This window comes from Berghia stephanieae, chromosome 6, assembly GCF_034508935.2.
Source record: "Berghia stephanieae isolate SIO BIC M18660-M18661 chromosome 6, UCSD_Bste_1.3, whole genome shotgun sequence".
Lineage (NCBI taxonomy): Eukaryota > Metazoa > Mollusca > Gastropoda > Nudibranchia > Aeolidiidae > Berghia > Berghia stephanieae.
The window spans coordinates 45,544,637-45,570,771 of record NC_088365.1 but is presented as its reverse complement, the minus strand read 5'-3'; the positions used below and the strand labels follow the sequence as shown (position 1 = coordinate 45,570,771).

At 35.0% G+C, this 26,135-nt stretch overlaps 1 protein-coding gene across 1 annotated transcript; it reads right to left on the bottom strand.

Moving 5' to 3' along the window:
- Nucleotides 1-1,387: 1,387 nt before the first annotated feature.
- LOC144975113 (DNA polymerase alpha subunit B-like) lies at nt 1,388-24,669 on the bottom strand. The gene is made up of 18 exons (XM_078918856.1): nt 24,480-24,669; nt 23,223-23,344; nt 22,516-22,595; nt 21,823-21,886; nt 20,268-20,398; nt 17,120-17,301; nt 16,235-16,323; nt 15,802-15,957; nt 14,845-14,907; nt 14,504-14,549; nt 13,696-13,817; nt 11,437-11,475; nt 10,567-10,640; nt 9,961-10,072; nt 9,098-9,234; nt 8,265-8,327; nt 2,417-2,543; nt 1,388-2,150 (listed from the first exon to the last, which is right to left on the bottom strand). The coding sequence occupies exons 1-18, from the start codon at nt 24,559-24,561 to the stop codon at nt 2,001-2,003; spliced, it is 1,839 nt and encodes a 612-aa protein (XP_078774982.1). The 5' UTR covers nt 24,562-24,669; the 3' UTR covers nt 1,388-2,000.
- Between the last annotated feature and the right edge of the window lie 1,466 nt (nt 24,670-26,135).

The window sequence follows — 26,135 nt, the reverse complement described above, 5'->3', positions numbered from 1 at the left end:
TAGCCCATGAAGAGGATAGCGTATGAGGGACACATCTTTGTGCAACACCTGAGATCTGATGGAAGAATACATCATTGAACTCAAAAGTGTTTGAGTGTGAGCACAAGTTCGGTGAGCCACACAATGCTGTTGCTGGATATGCCTGGTAAGGGATGGCGATAGACAAAATGCCTGATGGCACACAGTCCCTCTGGATGCAGTATGGATGTATACCGTGCATTCACATCCATGGTGAAAATCAGCCATGGACGTTCATCCTGGAATCGAATTTCGTCAAGGACACCAAAGAGCATGGTTAGTATCCTTGATATATGATGACAGGGTAAGGACTATACGTTGGAATACAGGATCGAGGAACTGCGATACCTTCTCAGTGCGGCACAAGATAGCTGACACAATAGCCCTTCCAGGTGGGGAGTCAGACAATTCCTGGATCTTATGGATCTTAGGGAACATGTAAAAACATGGATTACCTAGGTCACTGGGTTTGTGTTTAAGGACCTCTGCTCTACTAGGTCATTCTCCTTGGGATACCAAAGATTGAATTGTCTGGTGTTGTTGGCAAGTGTAGGGTCCGAGGCCACTTTCTCGTAAAATACCTGGTCACTCAATTGCCTGTGGCCCTCAGCTCTATAGAGCTCAGCATCCCAAACAAACTATGGCCCCTCCTTTATCAGCCGCTTTAATCACTATGTCTCGATGTGATCTAAGTGATTGTGCAGCAGCCCATTCTAGACGGGTGAGGTTAGACCTTTTGATAGGTGTGGGTTGTAGTGCCTCGATCTGTCTAAGACAAGTCTGGATAAACAGGTTGAGTATTAGGGACTTGCCAGTTTCTTTTACGCCGTGAGAAAGCAGCAAACAGATCCTCAGGGTAACAGTCATAGTCAAGGTCACATTCATAGTCTTTGAAGTGATACTAATGGATATGGATATAGAGCATTACTCAATCCTGAAAAAAAGCAGATGTATACTCTCGTCCAATTTCTAATAAAAGTAGTCCCTCAGAGCCATTGGGCCCATGGAACTGGAGTTTATCCCGGTTTCTATAGCGTAAAACAGAATAGCAATTGCTTGCTATCCTTTTGATAGGACACTAGCACTCTCTGCAAAAAATTTAACACTCAGCTATCCATTCACTGCTGGGTGGACAGAGGTCAGAAAAAATCTCGACTGCACCCAGGATCGATCTTGATCCCTGCATGTGAAGCGAGTGCTCTACCGACTGAGCTATCGAGATGCCCACCAATATCTAATACACAAATCCATCACATAAAGCCAAAATAACTTTGAAACGTCAAGCTATCAAAACAAAATTCCATGTATTAAATTTTCATACACTTAAAGAACCTATACAAATAATAATGTGGGAGAAAAAAATCGAAAATTTAAAGTATTATCACAATTGTTTATTACATATAACTGGTCTTCAACAACAGATTGTAAACGATTAGAAAATATTTTTAAAAAAAAAAAAGAAAAACAGACCAAAAAATTTTGTAAATTGTGCCAAACATTTTCTTACCTTCTTCTTCTTATTTATGTAAAAACCTTAAGTTTGAAGACTGAACTATATTTGATTATATAATCAGGGTTGCCAATTCAGGAGGCAAAAATTTACTGAACTTTAACAGAAATTCATCAACTGACTGTTATCCGAGAATAGAACTCCAGCAAAAAGACATTATGTACCACCACTTTTTCCATTCAGCAGGCGATTGGAAAATATACTTAGGTGTTTAAACATACTGAACTTCCGTGAATAGACGGAAAATTGGAATGATGAATATCTGGTTTTATTTTCTTCAATGTTAAATTGTGTATTGGATGCAGACATAATCTGGGACTTGTATCCATATGTTTTTACAAATATACAATACAAAACAAAAATGCATGGTATACTGCAATAATTATTTCATGAAATATTTTTAATGCTCATACTATCCAACATATGAATAATCACGACATATTTACGAGAAATCAACTCATCCATCCATCCATCAAACTCTGACAATTTGCGCTGAAATAGAAGCTGCTGGTGACTTTGCTGTTTTCAGTTTTTTTGTGTCAATTATAACTTGGCCAAAAGTTCCTCCAGATTGGCCCATTGCCAGACGGCCCGGATTTATGCAGCAGCAACCATCAATGTCCTGAAAATTGAAAGCAAGATAATAAATAAATCATGTAGACATTTACAAGCAAAACATGAAAACGTCAAATTTATGAGATATATATATTTACATATGTATCCCTTTTAATGAGAAAGTCAAAGTGAAAGAGAGAAGAAGAAGAAGAAAAAGAAGAAGAAATAGGAGGGAAAAAGAGAAATACATGAAGGAGGACCAAAAAAAAAAAAGGAGGGGGGGGGGGGGGGGAAGAAGATGGAGGAAGAAAGAAGAAATTTAAAAGTAAATACCTTAATAAAGGCCTTGAGATCTGATGGGACAAGCAATACGTGGGGCGTGACTGGCATCCTTCCAGTCTCCTCCCACATCTCCAGGTCAAGATTGACTCCATCTCCAACAGGATACAAGGGGTAGTAACTGGAATAGAAAAACAAAAACAACAAAAAAGAAATAAAAATGAAACAAATGACAAATGTGTGTGTGTGTGTATATATATATATATATATATATATATATATACATATATATATATATATATATATATATATACATATACATATATGATATGTGCATGAGAAAATCAGTCGCTTGGTGAAAATTTTGGATAAGCATTTTTTTGCATTTTCTGAAAGCACATACTCCCCTGAGCATTTTAATCTTTATTTGAAGTAAATCGGGTGATTTTTCATGAAGTAGTAGTACTCCTACTACTACTACTACTACTACTACCAATGTCTTTTATCTTCCATTATAGTCTGGAAAGTTCTGTTCCCTGACGCTGACCTTTGCTTATCAATTAGATCACCCCCCTGGGGCACCCTATCCTCTACCCACGCCACGCTAACATTTCATTCATACTGCAACCACCATTGAGTACAGACGATACAAGTTATTTTTCATTATATTTTATTTGTTGTCCACGTTTATTTGTGTATTGTTGTGCTGACGAAGGGTTTGTACCCGAAACGTCCATTGTCTGTTTTGTTCCCATACGAAGCCTTTCCATTTTCACTCTTTAGTTAGTATCATGCCATGTTTACACTTTGTTTCATTCTCAGTCTCAGTCTTTGTCATGTACTTATGTTGGTAACAACAAGATATGAAGTGAGTAGAAAAGTGCCAGAAGACAATAGAGAATAAAATTTTTTTCGCGGCGGTGGTGGGGTTTGAACCTGCGACCTTATTGGTACGACAACTCCGCCTGGCAGGTGAGAGCGTGGCTCTACCGTGTGAGCTATCCACGAACACTAAAATATTCGTTTCAAACCCAAAGTCATTTCTAGATCCCTCTCTCACCCACTTCTTGAGATCGCCGATTCGTTCGCCACCATCGCGAAGTAATTTTGACCAGCAGTTAAGCTTAATAGCCAATATTCTCATCACAAACATATAACATAGAAACGATTGAGACATTGAGTATGCTCCGGTGTATGGGGTGAATTTTTAATTCAGAAAAGTGAGTGGAGCAGGCACTTATGTTGGTAACAACAAGATATGAAGTGAGTAGAAAAGTGCCAGAAGACAATACAGAATAAAAAATTTTTTCGCGGCGGTGGTGGGGTTTGAACCTGCGACCTTATTGGTACGACAACTCCGCCTGGCAGGTGAGAGCGTGGCTCTACCGTGTGAGCTATCCACGAACACTAAAATATTCGTTTCAAACCCAAAGTCATTTCTAGATCCCTCTCTCACCCACTTCTTGAGATCGCCGATTCGTTCGCCACCATCGCGAAGTAATTTTGACCAGCAGTTAAGCTTAATAGCCAATATTCTCATCACAAACATATAACATAGAAACGATTGAGACATTGAGTATTTTTATACTCTATTGTCTTCTGGCACTTTTCTACTCACTTCATATCTTGTTGTTACCAACATAAGTGCCTGCTCCACTCACTTTTCTGAATTAAAAATTCACCCCATACACCGGAGCATACTCAATGTCTCAATCGTTTCTATGTTATATGTTTGTGATGAGAATATTGGCTATTAAGCTTAACTGCTGGTCAAAATTACTTCGCGATGGTGGCGAACGAATCGGCGATCTCAAGAAGTGGGTGAGAGAGGGATCTAGAAATGACTTTGGGTTTGAAACGAATATTTTAGTGTTCGTGGATAGCTCACACGGTAGAGCCACGCTCTCACCTGCCAGGCGGAGTTGTCGTACCAATAAGGTCGCAGGTTCAAACCCCACCACCGCCGCGAAAAAAATTTTTATTCTCTATTGTCTTCTGGCACTTTTCTACTCACTTCATATCTTGTAGTCTTTGTCATGACAATCGAAGCTCTTCAAATATAATTTCTTTATTAATGTTCAAAACCAAGAGAGATGGTGTTACACAGATAATCCATTTCTAATAGATTGAACTTAAATTAAATCATTAAACATGTGAAAACTTAGATTAAATCCAAGACAGAAGGGGGTGTGTGTCTCTTGTGTGTCATTCTTGTTCGAGGGATTTCGACTCATCATCGTCTTCCAAAGAATCAGAAAGGGTATCTCTGGTGCTGAAATACTTTCGTATTATTTGGGAGGCACTCTCGCTTCGAACAACATCCCCAAAACAGGTTTTAGTGGCCTGGTTGATAATATTTGCTACTTGAGCGGCTTCGGCTGATGTTGTTTTCTGTGCCATTTTTGTTTGCGGATGTGAAGGTTGTGAATGTAAACAAAGACTAGACGACGGATGGCATTGTATAATTTTAATGAATTTTGCAGAAAATACAAGTGCATTAATTAAACGCATATGTTGAGTCGATCAAGGGAAAGATAAAGAAGGCATTTGGAGGGGAAAATGTGCTTTTTTCGATATGTGAGTGCATTGTTTTGTGTATCAAACTGCCGTGACCCAGACAGGCCTAGAAGTGATTCAGGAAAATATTTTTCCCTGCTTTTTCCCGGTTTTTTCCTGGTTTTTTCCAGGCTCTAGGGAAAATTTTAAGGTAGTAATTTTCAAGCATATTCATCAATTCTAGACCAGTTACCACTACCTATATATATATATATATATATATATATATTATATATATATATTATATATATTATATATGAATAGAGAGAGAGAGAGAGAGAGAGAGAGAGAGAGAGAGAGAGAGAGAGAGAGAGAGAGGAGAGAGAGAGAGAGAGAGAGAGAGAGAGAGAGGAGAGAGAGAGAGAGAGAGAGAGAGGAGAGAGAGAGAGAGAGAGAAGAGAGAGAGAGAGAGAGAGAGAGAGAGAGAGAGAGGAGAGAGAGAGAGAGAGAGAGAGAGAGGAGGAAATCAGAAAAGAGGGGGAAATTATTGACTCGTAGTACATATTACTATAACAAGCCATCCAGTATCTACTAAGCCTACACCATCCGTGGGGGAAAAAAAAGTAAAAAAAAAAAAGAGAGAGAGAGAGAGAGAGAGAGAGAGAGAGAGAGAGAGAGAGAGAGAGAGAGAGAGAGAGAGAGAGAGAGAGAGAGAGAGAGAGGAGGAGAGAGAGAGAGGGAGATGTGAGTGAAAAAGAGAGTGGCTGAGACTGAGAGAAAGAAATATATTGACTCTGGCTATTAATACTTGGACGTATTCCTGTGAAGTCTAGGCCTCCTACAACATGCAAAAAAAAATATTTAAAAAAAGAGAGAGACAGAGAGAGAGAGAGAGAGAGAGAGAGAGAGAGAGAGAGAGAGAGAGAGGAGAGAGAGAGAGAGAGAGAGAGAGAGAGAGAGAGAGAGAGAGAAATGGGGAGAAAAGAGACAAAGAGAAGAGAAATCAATAGAGAGAAAAAGACATTTGAATATTACTATGAGAGAGAAAGTAGCGTCCAAAGACTTGTGGCCTACTTATTGAATTGCACATGAATGAAATAAAGCTAGTTAATCTAGAGACAGACAAAACAAACTTAGTACAAATTACAATGAGTAAACGACCTTAATCTGCCATCTCCAAATAATTGAATAACAAGTCACTAAAATTAATTAAAGTAGCCTAAGGACGTCGACCGTCTTTCTTAGCTTAGCTAACAATCGCATTCATGACCAAGTCAAAAACACACAAAAAAAAAAAAAAAAAAAAAAACACACTCACACACACACTACTAAGATGAGGGGAGGGATGTGTGTTTCTAGCACTCTTGTCTTGTCGACAATGATGAGTCGACTGAGTGAATCAAGCGTCTTTAAGTCTTTCGACCAATCACAGGCTATCTAACCGAACCGGCTGGTCGAAACAAAGACGCTTCTCGCCGTCGATGTATTACGCTATTGTTGTGCAAGTGGCACCTTTTTGAGAAGGCCTAAAAGCTAAAATCTAAAAGTAAAAAATATAATTCTGAGGAATTTGAAAGTCACATTGTTGAAATCGGCTTGAAAAAAGAAGAACATTGGTCCTTGTTTCAGAAAAATCGGTTGAAAACCAACTGTTTTACGAATAAATTCGATTTTAAAAATTCCTTTTGTTTATTTTCGATTTTTTTAGCAACTTTTTTATTTATCGGCCGATTTTCTTGATTTTTATATCATTCTTTATATCTCAATGAGACGAGATCAGTGATATACTTTGTTTGTTTCAAATGTAACTACAACATAATTTGCTTTTTTTACTTATCAACCGTGCCTGGATAATTTATTCAACAACTGACGTAACTATCCCATTGCCGTCTTCCAGTGTTTCAGCGATGACTCGAAACCACTATAATTACGTCATGCACAGGAAACATGGTAATAGTCTGTGTACTCTAGACCGGACTTTGCTGATTGGGCCGATCGTCATAACATAGGGCCTAGTAGTGTGAGGAAACCATAAGAGGCTGCTGCCATGCTCTAAGCCGATCGTTCGCAGGTTGGGTAATGATTACGCGGAAGAATACATGTTGGGTTGTTGTTCACCTAAATTTTTCTCACGGCTTTTTCCAGGCCCCAGACAATTTTCACCGATTTTCCCGGTCGGGAAATTTCAAAATAAAGTTCCCGGCTTTTCCCGGCCCACTTCGAGGCCTGCCCAGATTCGTCAAAGTCACTCGACTTCACTCGACTGGCCATTGACGAGTCCCGAGTCATGGATGCGCAGAGGTTCTCACGGTCAGCATTCTTTATGTATTCATGCGCACTAGGTTTCAATGGAAAGCCAGGGGAATCCCCTTTAATTTGATATGCATTGCATACTGGATTCTTAGAAAACTAATGTCCGTCCGCGAGATCTAAAAATGGGAAAGATATCGAGCGACTTTCCTCAAATTTCATACTTTTTCAACTAGACTAGCTGTAAAAAATAATTAAAATAAAATATTTAGAAGTGAAATTAAACTTTAATATTTCACGAATATGTATAATAATGATTGATTTAACCATTTATGACAAGAACTCATTTTTGATAAAAATTGACCTTCGAACTAAAATAGGCAATATCTCAGCTCGAATCTCTTCACCAAGCGACTGATTTTCTCATGCACCATAACATATATTTAAAATACAAATTACTCATCACAAGCAATGCAACGCACAAAATCACACAGAACCATATAATGGGACGTCTAAGACCACCAGGGTGACCAAAACTAGCTTTTTAAATAAAATTTATTTTATCCTACAGTGAACTTACATGTTGTAATATTCTTATGCTATTCTTATTACAATATTTCAAACTTGCCTGTAAAAATGTCGATTTCCCAATAATTTTATTTCAAAATTAACTTGGCAAAAAAATGACGTTAAGTCGTCTTAAAACTTGAGCTTTCATAAAGTGCAAAATCTACTAAATGTGCTCATAGCGCTTTACAAGAGTTACCAAAACTTAACATGCAATTTAAGACATATTGAGTAAAAAAGTCTTTTCCAAGGACTTCACATTACACTGCCCAGAGCGGGTCTCGAACCCAGGATCTACCAATCCAAAGCCAAAAGTCATACCACAAGACCACAAAGCTACACAGCCTAGTGGTTTAACCTCTGTTCACGGTAAGAATAAGACCCTTTGACGAGTGCTAAAACCATACAGGGACACAAAATGAGTAGCTTTAAGGTACAAACTAAATTCAGAAAAGAAAAAAGAAAGCAAAACCATATTATAGATGTGTTAACTCTCTCGAGTTCATATGCACGGATAATCGAACAAATTTGTTTGATTTACAATGAGGGTGAACTCCAGAGAGTTAATGATTGAATCAGAACAAATTACCTGTGCTGACGAAGCATATGCTGGGTTAGACGTCCCAGACGGTCCATTCCACTAAAGCTTCCACTGTGAACATAAGAAAACACATTATTAATATTACCAGAAACAAGTAGTTTATTTCAATTACAACAAGAGTTAAACTCAATATCAAAATAAAAGCATTTTTAAAGCAAGAAGCGAGTGAATATAATGGCAGTCAACAAGCGATGAAACTAAAATTAAAAAACTGTCTCCGGTCCGCCTCCTCCTCACCTCTCTTTCACAGAAAAAAAAATAATGATATTTTGTGACGTGAAGAAAGTAATCTTAAATTGAGTTTTTTATGTAGCGCAATATCCACTAACCATGCTCAAAGCACTTTACAAGGGGTCCCTGGCCAACAGAAACATGTAACATTTAGGACGGAACATGACGCCTGTTAGGCGATATTACAATTTTTTCCGGACAGAGACAACGCTGTTATCTGTCACGTAGTCATTTTACACCTGAGTACAGGGAGAGAATGTGAGTAAAGAGCCTTATCCAAGGACTCAACTATGCACAGAGCGAAGCTCAAACCCAGGACCTTCCGATCCGAAAGTGAGTGTCATACCACTAGACCACATAGCCGCACTTCATTTCTTTTCAAACAGATTTTCAATTTCTTTACCTATAAGATATATCAAATTACATAAAACAATTTCCATTGATCTGGTTTTAAAAGTCCCACAAATTGATATGCCCTCACATTGTGCCTCAAAAATGTATATGGTCAGATCAGACTCCGCAAGTGTCAACACCTCCGCCTGTCGACATTTAATTCATGTTTCAGATGATAGACGTTTATTATGACTTACACAGATGTTTCTGATTTGCTCATATGCATGAGGATATCTGTGGATGTGAGGCCAATGACAACCCCGTTGACTTCCAATGTACAGGGATCAGTGACAAATTCGATGTGGCTCTTGAATTCCAATTCAGATTCTAATTTCTGTAAATGAGATGCATTGTTTAATTTTGTAGTCGAACGAATGAACATGTGTGATACCAAAAAAAAAACTACTGTAAAGCACTTCTGAGCGCTATTTGTGGATACTGGTGCTATATCAAACAATAATAATAATAATAATCATAATAATAATAATAATAATAATAATAATAATAATAATAATAATAATAATAATAAAATTTAATTTAAAAAGAAAAATGCTGAAAGAATATATTTAAAAAATTGGAAATAATAAAATCAGAAACGTCAATACTCGTTTAGATAATATCCTCATCTCGGTTAAGTTTAATGGTTTAAAATAAGTCAACAAAAATATACATTTATTAATGACTTTATAGGCTCCATTATACTGAATTTATTCCTAAGCACCCATCCCACTTGGTCTACAAAGAGCCTTGTTTCATTTGTTAGCATTCACATCAGTCTAGCTAGTGGGGTAAGGACTTAATTTCAGAGCCAGTTTGCTATACTATTATTGTTATAAGGTTTGCCAACATTTCAGAAACAAAATTAGGGAAAAATCTTTGGGCAAATCTGGGATGTGAATGAATTAATGTTTGATTATGGTACAGATAAAGATTGCTGTAATTCGACAAAACCTGTCCTTTAAAAGATAAGCAGCAAATGTGATTCTTACATTAGCAAATAAAAAATGATATGGTTTTGAAATCAAAATAAGCTAGCATTTTATTCACAAAACGTTCTCACCTTAAGCCCATCAGCGGTAAAGTCTGATATCGTGAATGGTGCTTGGGGGTAGACGCTATGACAATGGTGTATATCTCTGTAAGATGGAACCACTACTACCTTGCAACCAAGCCTATTGGTGGGGGGGGGGGGGAATGTTTTGGATAATTACTGTTGACATTAAGTTGAATGGATTAGCTGTATTCCATCAAATAATGTTTGAATACACGACATCTGATGATGATGTCAAATGCAACTGTCAAACAATAATAATAATACTAAAACTCCATTGTCCAAAGAAATAGAAATTTATTTTGGTTCCCATTGATACCAATAAAAAACATAATTATAGTACATTGGACATATACACGTATATACCCCACACTCACATAGGCTACATTCACATGCAAAATTGACTCTTGAATATAACTCATCAATCACGTAGAAACAAATATTATTTCACTGCAGAGAAGTAAACATTAATAGATAATAGAATGGTGTCCATTATGGCTCTATAAATATTAATCACGTGTACCCTGTATTTCGTCTGTAACAGAAATTTTCACAATAATTCAATGATAATTCCTGTCTAGAAACAGTTTAAAATGTTAATGTCAAGTCGCTCACCTCTTAGCAGCAGATCCCAAATGATGCATATGTCTATTGAACAGGTCATCGTAACTTTCATCTAATTCCCCATTCTAAAAAGTCGAAAATGAAGGAAGAAAAATTAAAGTAAAATCAATGCATGGTATTGGTAATGATTTAAATTGGCAAGTATTTTCAAAAGCACACGAGGTACATACAGATCCATATGATTTTGATATTGAGACAAAATTTCAAGCAAATCCTTTGAACCTTGGCTCCTATATATACTTAACATATAACAATACATAGCAGCTAACTTTTCAAAGAGCTAAATCAGTACACTCTAACACACAATATTGTCATCACCGAAAAACAACAGTATGCTTCGACTATCATATAACATAATCATGATATAGATTTTTTTCTTCTGTTCCTTGTTTTAATTTGCTAGTCAAAAAAGCATAACCCTGGGACATACAAGGGTCATTTCCATACAAATGAATGCAATGAATAGAACAAATTGCTGAACAAAGTCAAAGAAACATTGCATTCAACTAAACATTTAACTATCTAAATTGAAGCTTTATCCACAGATTGCCAAGAGGTTGGATGGTTTGCTTTTATGTTTTTAAGGGTTTTACGGCGATTGAAACATGTTATGGTCATATCAGCACCAGCAAAAAGGAAGAAAATTGGATAGTAAAAACATTCTAGATGTACAATTAAAAGGTTGGATGGACAAGCCAAAGTTTTTGCAAGTTAAAACATTGGAAATTGTAATTAAAAGAATGCACATCACTCACAACTTCTATCTGGCATATCTCTGATTTTAAGATTCATACACAGGGGAAAGAATATTCATTGAAATTCAATTTTTCAAAGATCCAGTCAGAAATAAAAAATACTCACATTAATAACACTGTTTTTCACATCAACGAAAGGACCCATCTGTTTAAATGAAAAAAAAACAACAAAAAAACCTTTATATATTAAACTTGTTAAAGGTTACTGATCAACACAGGTCGATGTATAGTAGTTTTAATGTGGATTGATTGGCAATTGTACATCTTCTTAATCCCGGAGATAAAATATAATAACAACAACGTTAATTTAAAAAGTGCTTGATGCCTTAAAAGGGATAATACAGGGATGTAAATGCAAAGTTGAAAAAAATTCTGAAATTCTGCGAGCTCATTTCAATAGTCTAAACTCCAAGTGACACACCAGGAATGAGGTGATAAATGGCCTTGTGATTGTGACAACATTTTTAGGACTTTTGAGTTAAATTATTTTGTTTATGGATGGATTTTAATGATTTATGTCTCCTTTTTTGTCAGAAGGAAATACCATTATTTGGTGTTGTTCATGCTTAAATCAGTGCCCATTTAGTATTATCCTTATCCTTATGGATTAAACAGGGTTAAATTAGTTTGGGATACTGAAAAAAATCAGAATTTTGGAATTCTTAACTTATTTTCACTGCACGTAATCCAACACCTAAACTTTTATATCAAAATTATATTCAGGTCAAAATATGACTAAATGAATGACTAAATGAATCTGACAATAATAAAAACTCGTACTCAAATTTCAACAGCCATATCATTACTAAGGCCAATTTTGAGATTGGAAAGATGGTCACCTCCCGATATTTATCATTTTCTCAGGCCCCAAACCCTTCTGCTAATAACAAAGGCAATAAGAAGTACATTACAATTAAAATACTACATTAGGTTTAGAATCGTGTTAAAAGCCCTTTACTTTATTGGTGTAGCTTTCAATGAGAACAAACAAATTTGATTTTTTCCCCCACCACAGTCAAACGTTCGTGGCAGTCTCAACCAGAAATGAGACCCCAAAGAAATTTCTCATAAAGACCAAGCTAAGGGAAATGTATCTTCAGACTCATTATGACTGAAATGAATTGCAACACACAGGAATTACTTACAGAAACAGAAATACATTCCAATTGAGCCTTAGGAAGAAAGTGTAACAACAACTCAGAACTCAGTCATGAATACTCGATATATATCCACCATCTTCTACTTTCGATTCTGCAGCCCATGTTTTGCTTCCGGTAAACTAAAAATAACCCTCTTTGTTTACACAACAGATGTGAATCTAGTTCCGAATTAAAATTAGGAAAATTCGGAAATTCGAACGCTATCAATCCTTAGTACTTCCGAATTAAAATTCGGAAGCTGTCGTGGAAATAAGTTGAATGGTTAAATACACGTATAATCATAACTGACACAACAGTAGTGTAAATTAAGTGTTTCAGTACATTGAAAATGGATATTCACTACAAATTCTCTATATGTACAGCAGTATCTCTTATCACAAGAGTTGTTGGTAGTGAGGTATTAAGAAATATTTAAATTGTTTGGGGAAGCTAGAAAATGTCTGAAAAATAGGAAATCCTAATAATTCTGAAAGATTTACATCCCTGATAATACATTATGCTTTAACAGAACAATATGGCAGCTCTTCAGAGAGAATATAAAGCTTGACTAAAGCCGTCAGTATTATTACTTTAGAGAGAATGGCAGTGCCTTGATACAGTTTGAATGTCAAAAATGTAAGTTTTGAATCATTTAGTGCCATTGAAACCTTCAATAAACTCTTATGTCAGAGAAAAAAAAAATATTTATTATACAGTATAATTTCTTTTAAAATAAAAAATGTAATTTATTATACAGTACAGTATAAATAAAAACAAAAACAAAAAAAACAAAACAAAAACCAAAGTGAGGTATGTATAATGAAAGATGAATACAAATCTAATACAGGGCCAGAACAATCTTGCAGCATTAAATTGATGGCTATGTGGTTTTGTTGTATGCACTCGTCTTCAGACTGGAAGGTTCTGGGTTTGAGTCCTGCTCCGAGCGACGCATAGTTGAGTCCTTGTCCTTGGAAAAGGCTCTTTACTCACACTATCTTACCATATTAATGGGTAAAATGAGTACCTGGCCGTTAACAGCTTTGTCTCTGTCTGAAAAATTGTAATATTGCCTAAGAGGCATCATGTCTCATCCTACATGGTAAGTGTTGCTGTTGACTAGGGACCCCCTGTAAAGAGCTTTGAGCAAGTCTAGTGGATATTGCGCTATATTATAGTTCATGTCTAAAAATATATAAAAATAGATATAGTTCTCAAGATCGTACCAAAACACAGATATCTGGCTGATCTCGACTGATGTACTTGATTAGATCTGACATAGGGGAGTAATCCAGAGAATCGGACAGAGCGTATGGGCCTGTGGCAACAACCATGCTGAACTTGCCAGCTGTGAGACAGAAGAGTAATCATTACATATCATATTAAAGACTAGACTAGAACTACCACTATGGAACAAAGGGATGTCTAACAAGAGACAACAGTTCTAAAATCCAATAAGAATAATATTTTTGAAGAATTTTTTCAAGGAAGATTTATATATAAGACTCTTATAGAGCGCACAATATCCTCAACAATGAAGCTCTTGGCGCTTTAAATTTCATCAACACAAAACAATATAGAAAGTACATGACATCAAAAAATAAATGTTTTCAAGGATTTCTTAATAACAAGAAATATCATAAAAACAAGTAATGGATTACTAGCAGGTTGATAAACTTTGACTTAATAAAGGTCTTGGGTTTCAGTCCCATCCTGAGCAGGACAAAGTTGAGTCCTTGGAAAAGCTTCTTTACTCATATTGTCACTATACTCAGTCCCAAAATGAGTACATGGCCTTTAACAGAGTTGTCTCTGTCAGGAAAAAAATTGTAGCATCGCCTAACAGACAGCATGTCTTGTCCTACATGTTAAGTGTTGCTGTTGGCTAGGGACCCCATGTAAAGTGGATATTCGGCTATATAAATGCTCCAGGTTTTTAAAATGATGACCCAATAGCTATGTGCATGAGTTCAATAATCTAAAAGATTGAAATAAAATAACTCCTCACAAATTCACCCCACATAAATTTCTTACCATTCTCCTCTTCACAGTTTATGTCGGGAAAGGGCAGAGGAATAGACTGGGGAATTAAATGAAAAAAAATCTTTATAATAATATATATATAAAAACGTCAAATATTTACTAAAATGAAAATGTTTTTATTAATCAAAACCACATATTAACTTAACAAAACAGAAGAAATAAAAACATATTTTAGAAATATTTATCTACAACACTGGAAGTTTCAAAATTTCAAAAGAAAAATCTATTTGTATCTGCTACATAAATGCAATAAATCAAATTAAATTACACTACAAAAACAACAGCTACAAAATAAATAAATATATAATTATTATTTAAAAGCTCCCGCTTACTTCGTAAAATTTTTGTGCTGAAAAGACTTTTCCAGTGTTATTGACACCTTGCATAGCCACGACCTGGAATAGAAGAGTTGAAGAAATTAATAATAAACAATACAGGGTTGCCAAATCAAGAGGCAAAAACTTACTAAACTTTTACACAAACACAAACCAACCCCTTTCTGAGTGCTGAACTCCAGTACAATAAAAAGACAATTTGTACTTACTTTTTTCTGTTTAGCAGATGATTGAAAAATATACTGAGGGTTTATAACATACTGAATTCCGTAAATATACGGAAAATTGGCAACATTGATAATAGATGATGAAAATGATTTCATAATAGATGATGAAAATGATTTCATTGGTTGACTATTACCATACAATTCATATGTTAAGTCTTGATGCATGAAAAGTATATTGACAATTTGTTTATTATCATTTTAAAGCATGTTTTAAACTTGGAATTTTATGAAGAATTATCAAATTTGATTAGAACTGACCTGTCGCTTTTTTGTGGCTACTTATCTCTAGATTTTGAAGTAAATTTCAAGAACTTTTGTCAAATGTACAGTAAACATTAAAGTATGTACCAAAACACTGTAGCTTTTTGCTTTCTGTGTTAATTGCATTGTACCTGTCTTCACTGTGGTAGGAATTTGTTTTGAAATCAAACAAATAATATTATAGAATATGTATTTACAGATAAAAAAAAACAAAACAAAAAAACAAAAAAACAAACAAAAAAAGAAAAATGAAATGATCTGGTAAAGAAATGGTCAATGACTGAAATATCATTTACAACATCTAAGATGACCTTAACTGACAAAATTAGTGATATTACATAGTCACCACAAAAATACATTGACTAAGTTTGATAAACTCTTCAGATATCAATTTACTTGAAATAGGTTTCAATCAAGATTGCTTCTTCTAAACTAAGAAAGCTCTTATTCATCTACCAATACATACCTGGCCAGGAAACAAACTGTACTGGTCGATCTGTGAGAGATCCACTTTGACGCATCTACCATTGGAATGTTCATGCGCCCCTTCAAGAATAACAGATTGACCATTCAAACGTCCAATAGCATCGCAGCAAATACGACCAGCTACTGTAACTGAACCCTGATGTGGTAAGAAAAAAATTAATTAAAGTTTGTTAATGATTCTCCAATAAATTATTGACAGAAACGGGGAAGATACATAATTGAAATTTTTAAAATAAAATAATCACAGAAATATGAAAGACAAAAGACAATTACAAGAAAATCCGAGTTCAGCAAAATTATCACATATTCACTAGAAAAGCTGTTGATAACAAACTTGCAATTGTTTTATTCTTGTTTATATATATATATTTCTAAATAGCGGAATCTAATCCCCACATGATTGACAAGTATACCTGTGATGATATAGCAGCATTGGAAAATTCTTCAATGTTGTGAGAAGTCTGTAGATGTTCACAATGGTCCAATATGGCATCATTTAAAACTGGCCATTTTTTGTTTATGGATTTTGTGAGTGTTGTCGAGGGGTTAGCGGGAATGGAGGGAGAAGGGAAGACAAAAAGAGAAGAGAAATAAATATATATGGAACATTGTGTAACTTTATTTGAAATGCATTAAAGTTAATATAAATAAGTTCTCATATGAAACTACAATATTGAAATAAAAAACCCTACCAAAACAAAACAAAAATTTAATTATGAAAATAATTTTGAAGAAAAAAAAATTGAAACAAACTGCACAATGATGTGATGAGTACTGTATTTCACAGAATCTTAATTAACAGAGGTTTTAATGAGTTCATTGAGACAAAATTGACGTCTTATATCAGTGCTGCCAACCCTAGCCCGCGTAAATATGTACAATAGAGAGCAAAAAAAAGTAAGATTTTGAAAAATGGGTAAAATCCTGAACAAAATGAGAATTAGTGCTAATTCTAATGATAGGCAATTAGACCATACCAGCAATGATATTATAGTCGATACTTCCAGAATCAATGTATTAATCTGATATGACCCAGCCAGATATGAACTTATGGGTCAAGAAACAGATTAAAGTATTTTAAGCATACAAAGAGTGCATGTTTGTTAAAAATGCTTAAATAATAGAAATCTAATAATTTGTACAATCCTAAGCAAACAGCGTACATTGAACAGAAATTCATAAGAATGTGCATTTTTCACAGAAGGTTGGCAGCACTGCAATAATAACTGACGTCGTTAAATTCAGATGTCATGCTACAAGTACAATTGACAATCCTGTAACTCAAATACCATTCTCACCTTGAATTTTATCAGACTGTTTTTGAAACATGTATTTCTTTCTGCTACTTAAGCCTTGTCTGACGACGTTAACACGACACGGACAGCTTTCTCCTTTCCAGCTGACATTATCTGTATTGCCAAATTTAGCCACAACACTTCCAGCGTTTGTACGAGAAGAATATTTGCCAGATTTGACAGCACTGAAATTCCACATGAAAAAGTAAGAACTATGATTATAGTGATAAACATATGTTATACAAGTTGAATACAATAACACCCCTGAATCAGTAAAAACAACAAATTTGTCACAAGATAATAGCAGGGGTGAGAATGACTGGTCACAAAAAAGGAGGAAATTTTTCATCGTGAAAATCATGACCCATCCATTCAACCATAGCCTATAAATCTGAATTTCACTAAAATTAACTGAGATGTGATCCAAAATTTGTCTCGCAGCAATTTCTGACACGACTCTGTGGAATTTCAAAAGTTGAAAGTGTAATTACAACATTTGGTGGTTGTAGTAGGGATGATGATGTGGTGGTGGTTGTAGTAGTAGTGGTGGTAGGGATGATGTGATAGTGATTGTAGTAGTAGTGGTCATATGGATGATTGTGTGGTGGTGGTTGTAGTAGTAGCGGTGGTAGGGATGATGTGGTAGTGATTGTAGTAGCTGTGGGTGGAATGATTATGTAGTGGTGGCAGGGATGATGTTGTGGTGGTTGTAGTAGTAGTGGTGGTAGGGATGATGATGTGGTGGTGGTTGTAGTAGTGGTAGTAGGGTCGATGTGGTGGTGGTTGTAGTGGTAGTTGTGGTAGGAATGGTGATGTGGTGGTAGTTGTAGTAGTAGTGGTGGTAGGGATGATGTGTTATTTGTAGTAGTAGTGGTGCTAGGGATGATGGTGTGGTGGTGGTTGTAGTAGGTGGTGGTAGGGATGGTGTGGTAGTGGTGGGAGGGATGATGATGTGGTGGTGATTGTAGTAGTAGTAGTCTTAGAGATGATTGTGTGTTGGTTGTTGTAGTAGTTGTGGTAGGAATGATGATGTGGTGTTACTTTTATAGTAGTAGTGGTGGTAGAGATGTTGATGTAGTGGTTTTGGTGAGTGTGTGTGTGTGTGTGGGGGGGGAAAGACTTCTAGAATAATTTATGTATTGATCTTATGAATTCTATATTAAAAAAAAAGAAGAAAAGAGAAATAGAAAGAAAGGCAAAGGGAAAGAGGAAAAAAGAAGAGAGAGTGAGAGAGAGAGATTAAAAAGGCAATAGGCACCTACAACAGAAAAAAAATCCAGACCCATTTGTCCCTTCCCTTCCCCTTCAACCATCAACTAGCTAATCAAAGAACACCACTGGTCTTCTGTGTCAATTAAGACATCTGGTGCCATTCTGTCAGGCCCGACATCATAAAAACGGGAACGTCACCAAATTCCACGAGACTGAGCACAGGTGTCAAAATATGACATAAGACATAATGGTGATTTTGTGGTTTTGAGGAAAATGTTTGACATGGCAAATTCAGCGAAAAATTTCTGAGAGATTCTCAAAATCACTGTTATCAAAAAAAATTTGAAAAAGGAGGAATTGAGATGGGGATGGGCGGAGATCAACTACCATTAAGGCGGAAGATTTTCATCCCTGGATAATAATAATGCGAGCTTTTATTCAGCGCAATATCCATTAAATGTTCTCAGAGCGCTTTACAAAGGCTCCCTGACCAACAGCAACACGTAACATGTAGAACGAGACAATACTCATATTAAATTTTGTTTGTTTTTAAGGGTTTTACGGCGCTTGCAACACATTAAGGTCATATCAGCGCCAATAAATAGGAAGAAAATGGGATAGTAATAAGTTCTAGAATTACAATTAAAGCACCCAAGAAAAAGTAAGACAAAGGAGAATTGGATCAAATAGAGAACAGATGTAGATTCCAAGAGCATACTATCGAAGTACTTAGTTTAAGATCACCTAAAAGGTGAATCCAGTCACAAGCACAGGTCCCCACTAAGAGGAAAACACTCAAATATTTACAAATCATATAAAATATGTAAACAAAACATAATACAGTACATAACAGAGAGATGATTTACAACGGAAAAAAAATCATCTCCCAAAACAAACTATACATTTGACTGTTCCCTCTCAGCCAGGGCATCTGGCCAGCACCAGGACAAAACCAAGTAATCTCATTCCAAGACAAAGGCAGAAAGCAAGTTGAAAAACAGACATAGGGGAATAGAAGACACAGTATGTACCTCCCAGCTCGCTATGGGAGGTCAGGATCCCCACCCAGAGACTCATATTAGACAATATTACAATTTTTTTTTTACAGAGACAATGCTGTTAACGACCATTTACTCATTTTACACCCAAGTACGGTGAGAGAATATGAGTAAAGAGCGTTTTCCATGGACTCAACTATGCGCTGAGCAAGACTCAAACCCAGTACCTTCCAATCCGAAAGCGAGTGTCAAACCACTAGACCACATAGCTGCATAGATGTGCATTATGTCAGAAACAAAAAGCAGAATTGATGAAGTCAGAAATTGAAAGAAGGTGGAATTTTACTTTTCTTTTACCGACTGATATCATTTTTTTTTTTTTTACTTCGTATTACTGAAACCCATAGTTTCCTATTCTGAACTATCATAAATTCAGACCTCGACCTTACATCATAATTTTTTAAATACTGATCATCATGGCAAGCAGAGAAAGCAAAGTAAATTATTCCTTTAAACTGTGCACACAATCAATATTCTTCTAAAGAAACCAAATAGTAATTAATACACAGTTTTCAATTTTCTCTCTCTCCACATTCTATATTCTAAATATGAGAAATAACGTGGACAAATATTTGTTTCTTTTTGAATACCCGGGGGTACTTTTTAAAAATTATCATGGAATTCATGGAAACAATGGTCACCTATTTGGAAAAGTACTCAAACATGCTCTGTTTTATGACATAAAAGTAGTAGTTGTAGTAGTTGTAATAATAATAATAATAATAATAATAATAATAATAATAATAATAATAATAATAACAATGATAGTGATGATAATAAAAAAAAAAGAAGAAGAAGAAGGGACAATAACAATTATTGAAAATGCACAGCTAACTTTCACAGATTAAAAAAAAAAACACAATTGAAAGCCAAGACTATACCATCCAGGAGAAAGCATATCTGGCGTGACCGCTCCGACAGGTGTTGAAATTCCATTGGAGTTGATGAACCTTTTCTGTGCCAGACTGGAATTTTCCGGAGTCACTTGACGCTTCGACAGACCATTTGTTAACTGGAAAGAAAAATACACTTTTAATACTAACTTTAACACAATAAAGGACTTACTACTATTTCAACTGCTTAATTATCAACGGGGATCCAGATAGCTCAGTCGACTGAGATATTTTTCTGTCCCCAGCAAGGAGTGGGTAGCGGTGTCTGTTAGATCTGGCCGAAAGTCCTTGCCATAGACTAGCATCACATCTAAAGGGTATAAAGTAATAGGTATTCTCCGTTTCATGCTATGGAAACTTGTTTAACTATCTCGAGTTCATATGCATGAAAAATCGAACAAATTTGTTCAATTTTCAATGAGGGTGAACTCGAGAGAGCTAAACAGCGGTTGTAAAGTAAAGGACTACTACCTTAAATGATCACTACCCGTAAATCCCACTTTGATCCCTTTAAATTAAACATGCACGATATAGCTGAGATGTAGTTCACAACCAAGCAAAAGAATAATGATAATAAATGTCTTGATTTGATCATTCTTTTTTTATAAATCAATAAAATAATACAGACATTTACAGACTTTCAAAAAACAAAAAACATATTCAATTTATACTTTTATAGAAACAAATCCCATGTGCTAGTAATAACACCATCCCCTTCAGATGTGATCTTCCAGTCTAATATGCTGGTATTTTTACAATTGATTCTTTTGATGAAAATATAATAAAACATAAGATTTTTGATGATCTAACATTATAGAATATAGAAATCAATGTATTTGAAATCAGGATAGACAATCATTATCATACCTGCCAACCTATGATGAAAAAAAAAATAGGAGTCAAACTAAAAAAAAGAGGAGTATGGGGAAAAAGATAGAGGGGTAAACCTAAATTTTATTTTAAAAACGTTCATTTTCACTATATATCCGATACTTTTAATGTAAGTTGCCCAGCATCCCTAAATGAGTATTACCTAGTACCACAAAATTTTAAAAGTTGCACTCACCAATATGAAAAATCAGTTTCACATTTTTAAAAACTTTCTTTCGGTCAAGACATGATGAATGAAAAAAAAAATAATCGGAGTTTTCCAAATTATGAAGGGGTTCTCAAAAAGGAGAAAATAATAGGAGTAAAACCGATTTTATCGCGGTACTTGGAGGTATGCATTATGCATATTTTTTTTACATGCAATGATATGGAACTACCCCCCCCCCCTATAATTGCAACATTAAAAAAGCGAATATTAATAAAATAATTTGGCAATTCTTGACTAATCAAATGCAATGGGACATTATTAGGCCAGAGACAGTAAATAAACAATAAAGGCAACGATCATAAGCCTACATATTATCATTCAATAAAGATTTTCAAAAACACTTTTTTAAAATGGGAATACAAGAATAAACATGAAAAAATAAATAAGAATAAAAATAAAGGAGTGGAAGAGTAGGAGGTTTATAAAGAATCAAATTCATCTAACCTGTGAGTTTGGGGTATCATAGTTCGATAGAATACTAATATTGGCATCATCTTCGCTATCCAAACTGGGATTGGAAAGAAAAGAAAAAAAGGAGATAAAAGTTAGACCAAATAATAATTACATCAATTATTTATGAGAAATAGATATCTTGAATGTCACCAAAAATACACATTTTTTTTATCTTCATCTTGATCGTCCCTATAAAATTACAGGGATATGAAAAGTAATACCAAGAGAGAAAAAACAAGAAATGTCAACCAACAAATAAAAATAAAGTTAAGATAAGTTCTGACATGTCAACATTGATATCAAATAGTACAAAATTCAGATTTATAATTAGCCCTTGCAACACTAAAAAAAAAAATAATTGAAATTACTGCAAATGGATTAATCAATAAATGTGGATTTCATGATTTGCATGTGCTCTTTGTATTGAACACACATGTGTACTGTAAAAAACTGCATATAACAGCCCAAACACTAAAAAAAATGGAAACAAGTTAGCAATTGCATTATATATTTTAAAATTAAAAAATTAACTTTACTCATCCATGCCGAAATTGTTTTACAAACGCGAATTACAATAATGGATAAATAAGCGTTATAAAATATATTAATAAAGAAGAATAAAGTAAATGAAATAAAAGCGCAACTTATAAATCAAGGATTGTGAGCAAAAAAAGATATACCAACCAATTTCTTGATGTTTTCGGCGTGGGTTTCCTTGCACTTTTTGGTGTTGAACTTATTTTCTTTACCTTCTTTGGCAACCACTGCAAATACATAATGATACAGCTGTTTGAAAGAATTCAACATTGGAAACTGTAAAAAGTGAGTGAAGAAGTAAAGCGAAAAAGAGTGAAAAGATCAGAGATGAAAAACAATGAAATGATAGAAGCTCATTCATAGTCCAAGTTAAAAACTTAAACAACTTTTGACAAACAACTGATTTCAGGTAATCAACATGGCCTCAAATGGCAAAGCAGCTTGGCCTTGATTGATTTTTGTCTCACTGTTATTTGCCGGAGGTAAATTGTGGTTATTCATATTAAAATGCTCAACGCGCTTTATAAGGGGGCCCTGACCAACAGCAACATGTATAACGAGACATGACAGAGAAAATGCTGTTAACGACCCGGTACTCGTTTTACACTGAGTACAGTGAGAGAATGTGAGTATAGAGCCTTTTTCCAAGGACTCAACTATGCGCCGAGCGAGGCTCAAACTCAGGACCTTCCGATCCGAAAATGAGTGTCATACAAATAGACCACATAGCCGCACATTTACTATATGAAAAAAAAAAACATTGGCATGTCAATGTGAAAATCTGTTTTGAGCTATTCACTTCCAATTTCAAATGATGTCACGTCTTGCAAAAATATACCCAAAAAAGATTTTACCTCTCTATTAAAAGCTTCCAATGATTCCCATGACTCAAACACTTTCTTTGTAGAGGAAAAAGCCATCCATTCATGCACAATGCAGCTTGCATCTATATTGTATGACTGACAGTATTCTTTCACTGTGAATGTAAAGAAATACAAATATATGAATGAAAAAAAACAAAAAATCCACCATAGAAAAAAGGAAATGAATGTACCAAAGTAATGACACGATACAACAACAACCCGAAAGATCATAAAAAAGGATGAAACTCTAAAATTTCAGAAAATGTCAATTTAAATCATAATATAGTATTATATACTAAAATGCTTTAATGTATGGAAATGTCCAGTAAAATCAATGTCGCATGTAAAAGGCAAACCAAAAAAGTTTAACTTCAACTGTAAACTTATGAACATCAGTGATTTTGTGCAAATTCAGCAAAAAATGGGAGGAGTTCCGTAGTTTACCAGCACTTGTATTATAATACCTAATCTTTTAGCCATTATGGACTTTCAATTAGTTGCAATGTCCAATAAATATTACTATTTAAGATAATTTTCATTTTTTCTTTTTTAATACATTGGCGTGATTTTTCTAACGTCAAAAATAATTTACTGTGTCTGTTGTCATTGTTTACAACTCCAGCCAACGCTATTATTACTTACTGACCTACTGTGTTTCCCATCCGTTTAGATATTGCAAACATTACGTTTCACCAGGTAAAATAGTATCTTTAGCCACTGAAGTTGAGGGGTGGGGTTGGTGGGTGGATTAGGGTCCTCTACTTTAGGTTTGCTGTAAAACTGCTGAAGTCCTATTCCTATCTGCCTGACCCTTAATTAATACCTTCTAATTCTTAAAAGTAAAAGCGTTTTAGATAGGTCAGGTACTTTTTAGTGAACATAAAAATAATAACTAATTATAAAAGTTGTGAAGAATAAAACAGTGGTAAAGAAAGTTGAAACATGTAGGTCTTAGAGCAATGTAATGTATGTACCCTCTAATCCCTAACTAAGGTTAAGAAGAGGCAGATCTTTGCAAAAAAATGATTTATCTTTCCTTTCTTTTTTATATTTAGTGAAGGCATATTCACATTGAAGTGGCCTTAATGAATGGGTGTCATTTTGAGAAACTTCTAAGAAACTGAGAGTGAGTTAGGAAAAACAAAAATAATAGTCTGCTACTGCTAAATGACTTTTTTTTTTAATAGACTTCGCTTCAGACTTCAGGCAACTTGGCAAGAAGAAGAAAGTGAAAGTAAAGAACCTTACGTTTCACCAGCTGATCATCGTCGAACTCGGCACCAAACTCAGCGAACTGATCTGAAATATCTTCGATGGATACCTCCGGCATAGTTAAATGTTTTACATTTAAGTCAGATGCTAAGAAATTGAGATAGAAAAATAAAATTGATTGATTTATATTTGTCAAAATTTACACTTTGTTATTAGCCACGGAAGCAGGGTTGCCAGATTATTTTTCAACAAAATGCCAGGGGAAGACTCAAAAAATGCCAAAACACTCAAAAAAATGCCAAAGTCTGTTGACTCCCATCCCCACTAAGAAAACTACTCACTTTTGATAGACAATTTACTATCATATCCTGTGGCTTGCGTGTTTTCTTTTCTTTTTTTTCTTTTTTTTTTTTTTGAATTATACTAAATTCCTGTTGGGTAATTTTTTTATAAGAAAAGGTGTCATTTGAAGTATAATATACAAGAAAGAAAATGCCAAATGAAAATGCCAAATGCCAAATGATTTTTCTAATGCCAAACGGTTTTCAAAAATGCCAGATTTTTGGAATCTGGCATTTAAAATGCCAAACTGGCAACCCTGCACGGAAGTCGATTTTCCCGCAATGTTTGCAAGAACTTCCGGGTGTTTCTCTTGTTTACTTCATACAATTAAGATATCGTAAATATTTTATTCTTGAGCTTTTATTTTATTTATTTTAACAAGTAAATTAACATATTATAGGCTATTTAAGGGATCACAATGCTCATTACGCTTCACATTGTTTCTGTTATCCCCAAACAGGACAGATGGAACTATAATTCCATTTCATCCATTACATATAGCGCCTGATAGCCCTTTCATTCTTATAAGTACTCTCACCACCACATCATCACCACCATCATCAAGGCCTTCAGTTTCATCATTGAACACAAGCATTGGTGTTAAACAAAAGGTTGCCACATATCAGACGAGCTACGATTACATATCATATATGTGACGAATCGTCTCAAAACTGTATTATGTCTGGACGAACAAGTTTCAGGAAATTGAATTTGTAGCCACAACTATGAAATTTAGGGGCAATTTCTCTTCCTTATCTCTCTTCATAGCCCATGGAGCCGGAGTTTATCCCGGATTCTATAGCGTGAATCGGGCAATAGCAATTGCTTGATATCCTTTGGATAGGACGCTATCTATCGCAAAGTACTTTCCGCCAAATCAAATAGACTGAGCCACCTATCATTGCTGGATGGATGCCTAACAAGCGTCAGAAGAAAAAAAAATCTCCACTGCACATTGGATCGACCTCGATCCCTTTGCGTGCGAAGCGAGTGCTCTACCAACTGAGTTATCGGGACCCCATTCTTTTCGTTATAGTGGAAAAAATATATGATTTCCTACAGTGCAAAAGTCGATGAACTGTTGGTTTTTGTTTTTGTTTTTGCTTTTTTTTTTTTAGAAATGTATTTATGTTTTTTATTGTTTCTTTGTTTTTGGCTGAAGAAGGGTTTTGAGCCAGAAACATTCCTGTTAAGTACTTTGTTCTTATTGTTGGAGCTGTTATATATTCATATTTTATTATTTTATTATTTTTTATTTTTTGTGTCGTTGCTGTTGTTGTTGGTTGAAGAATGGTTTTGAGCCAGAAACATTCCTGTTTGGTACTTTGTTCTTATTGTTGGAGCTGTTAT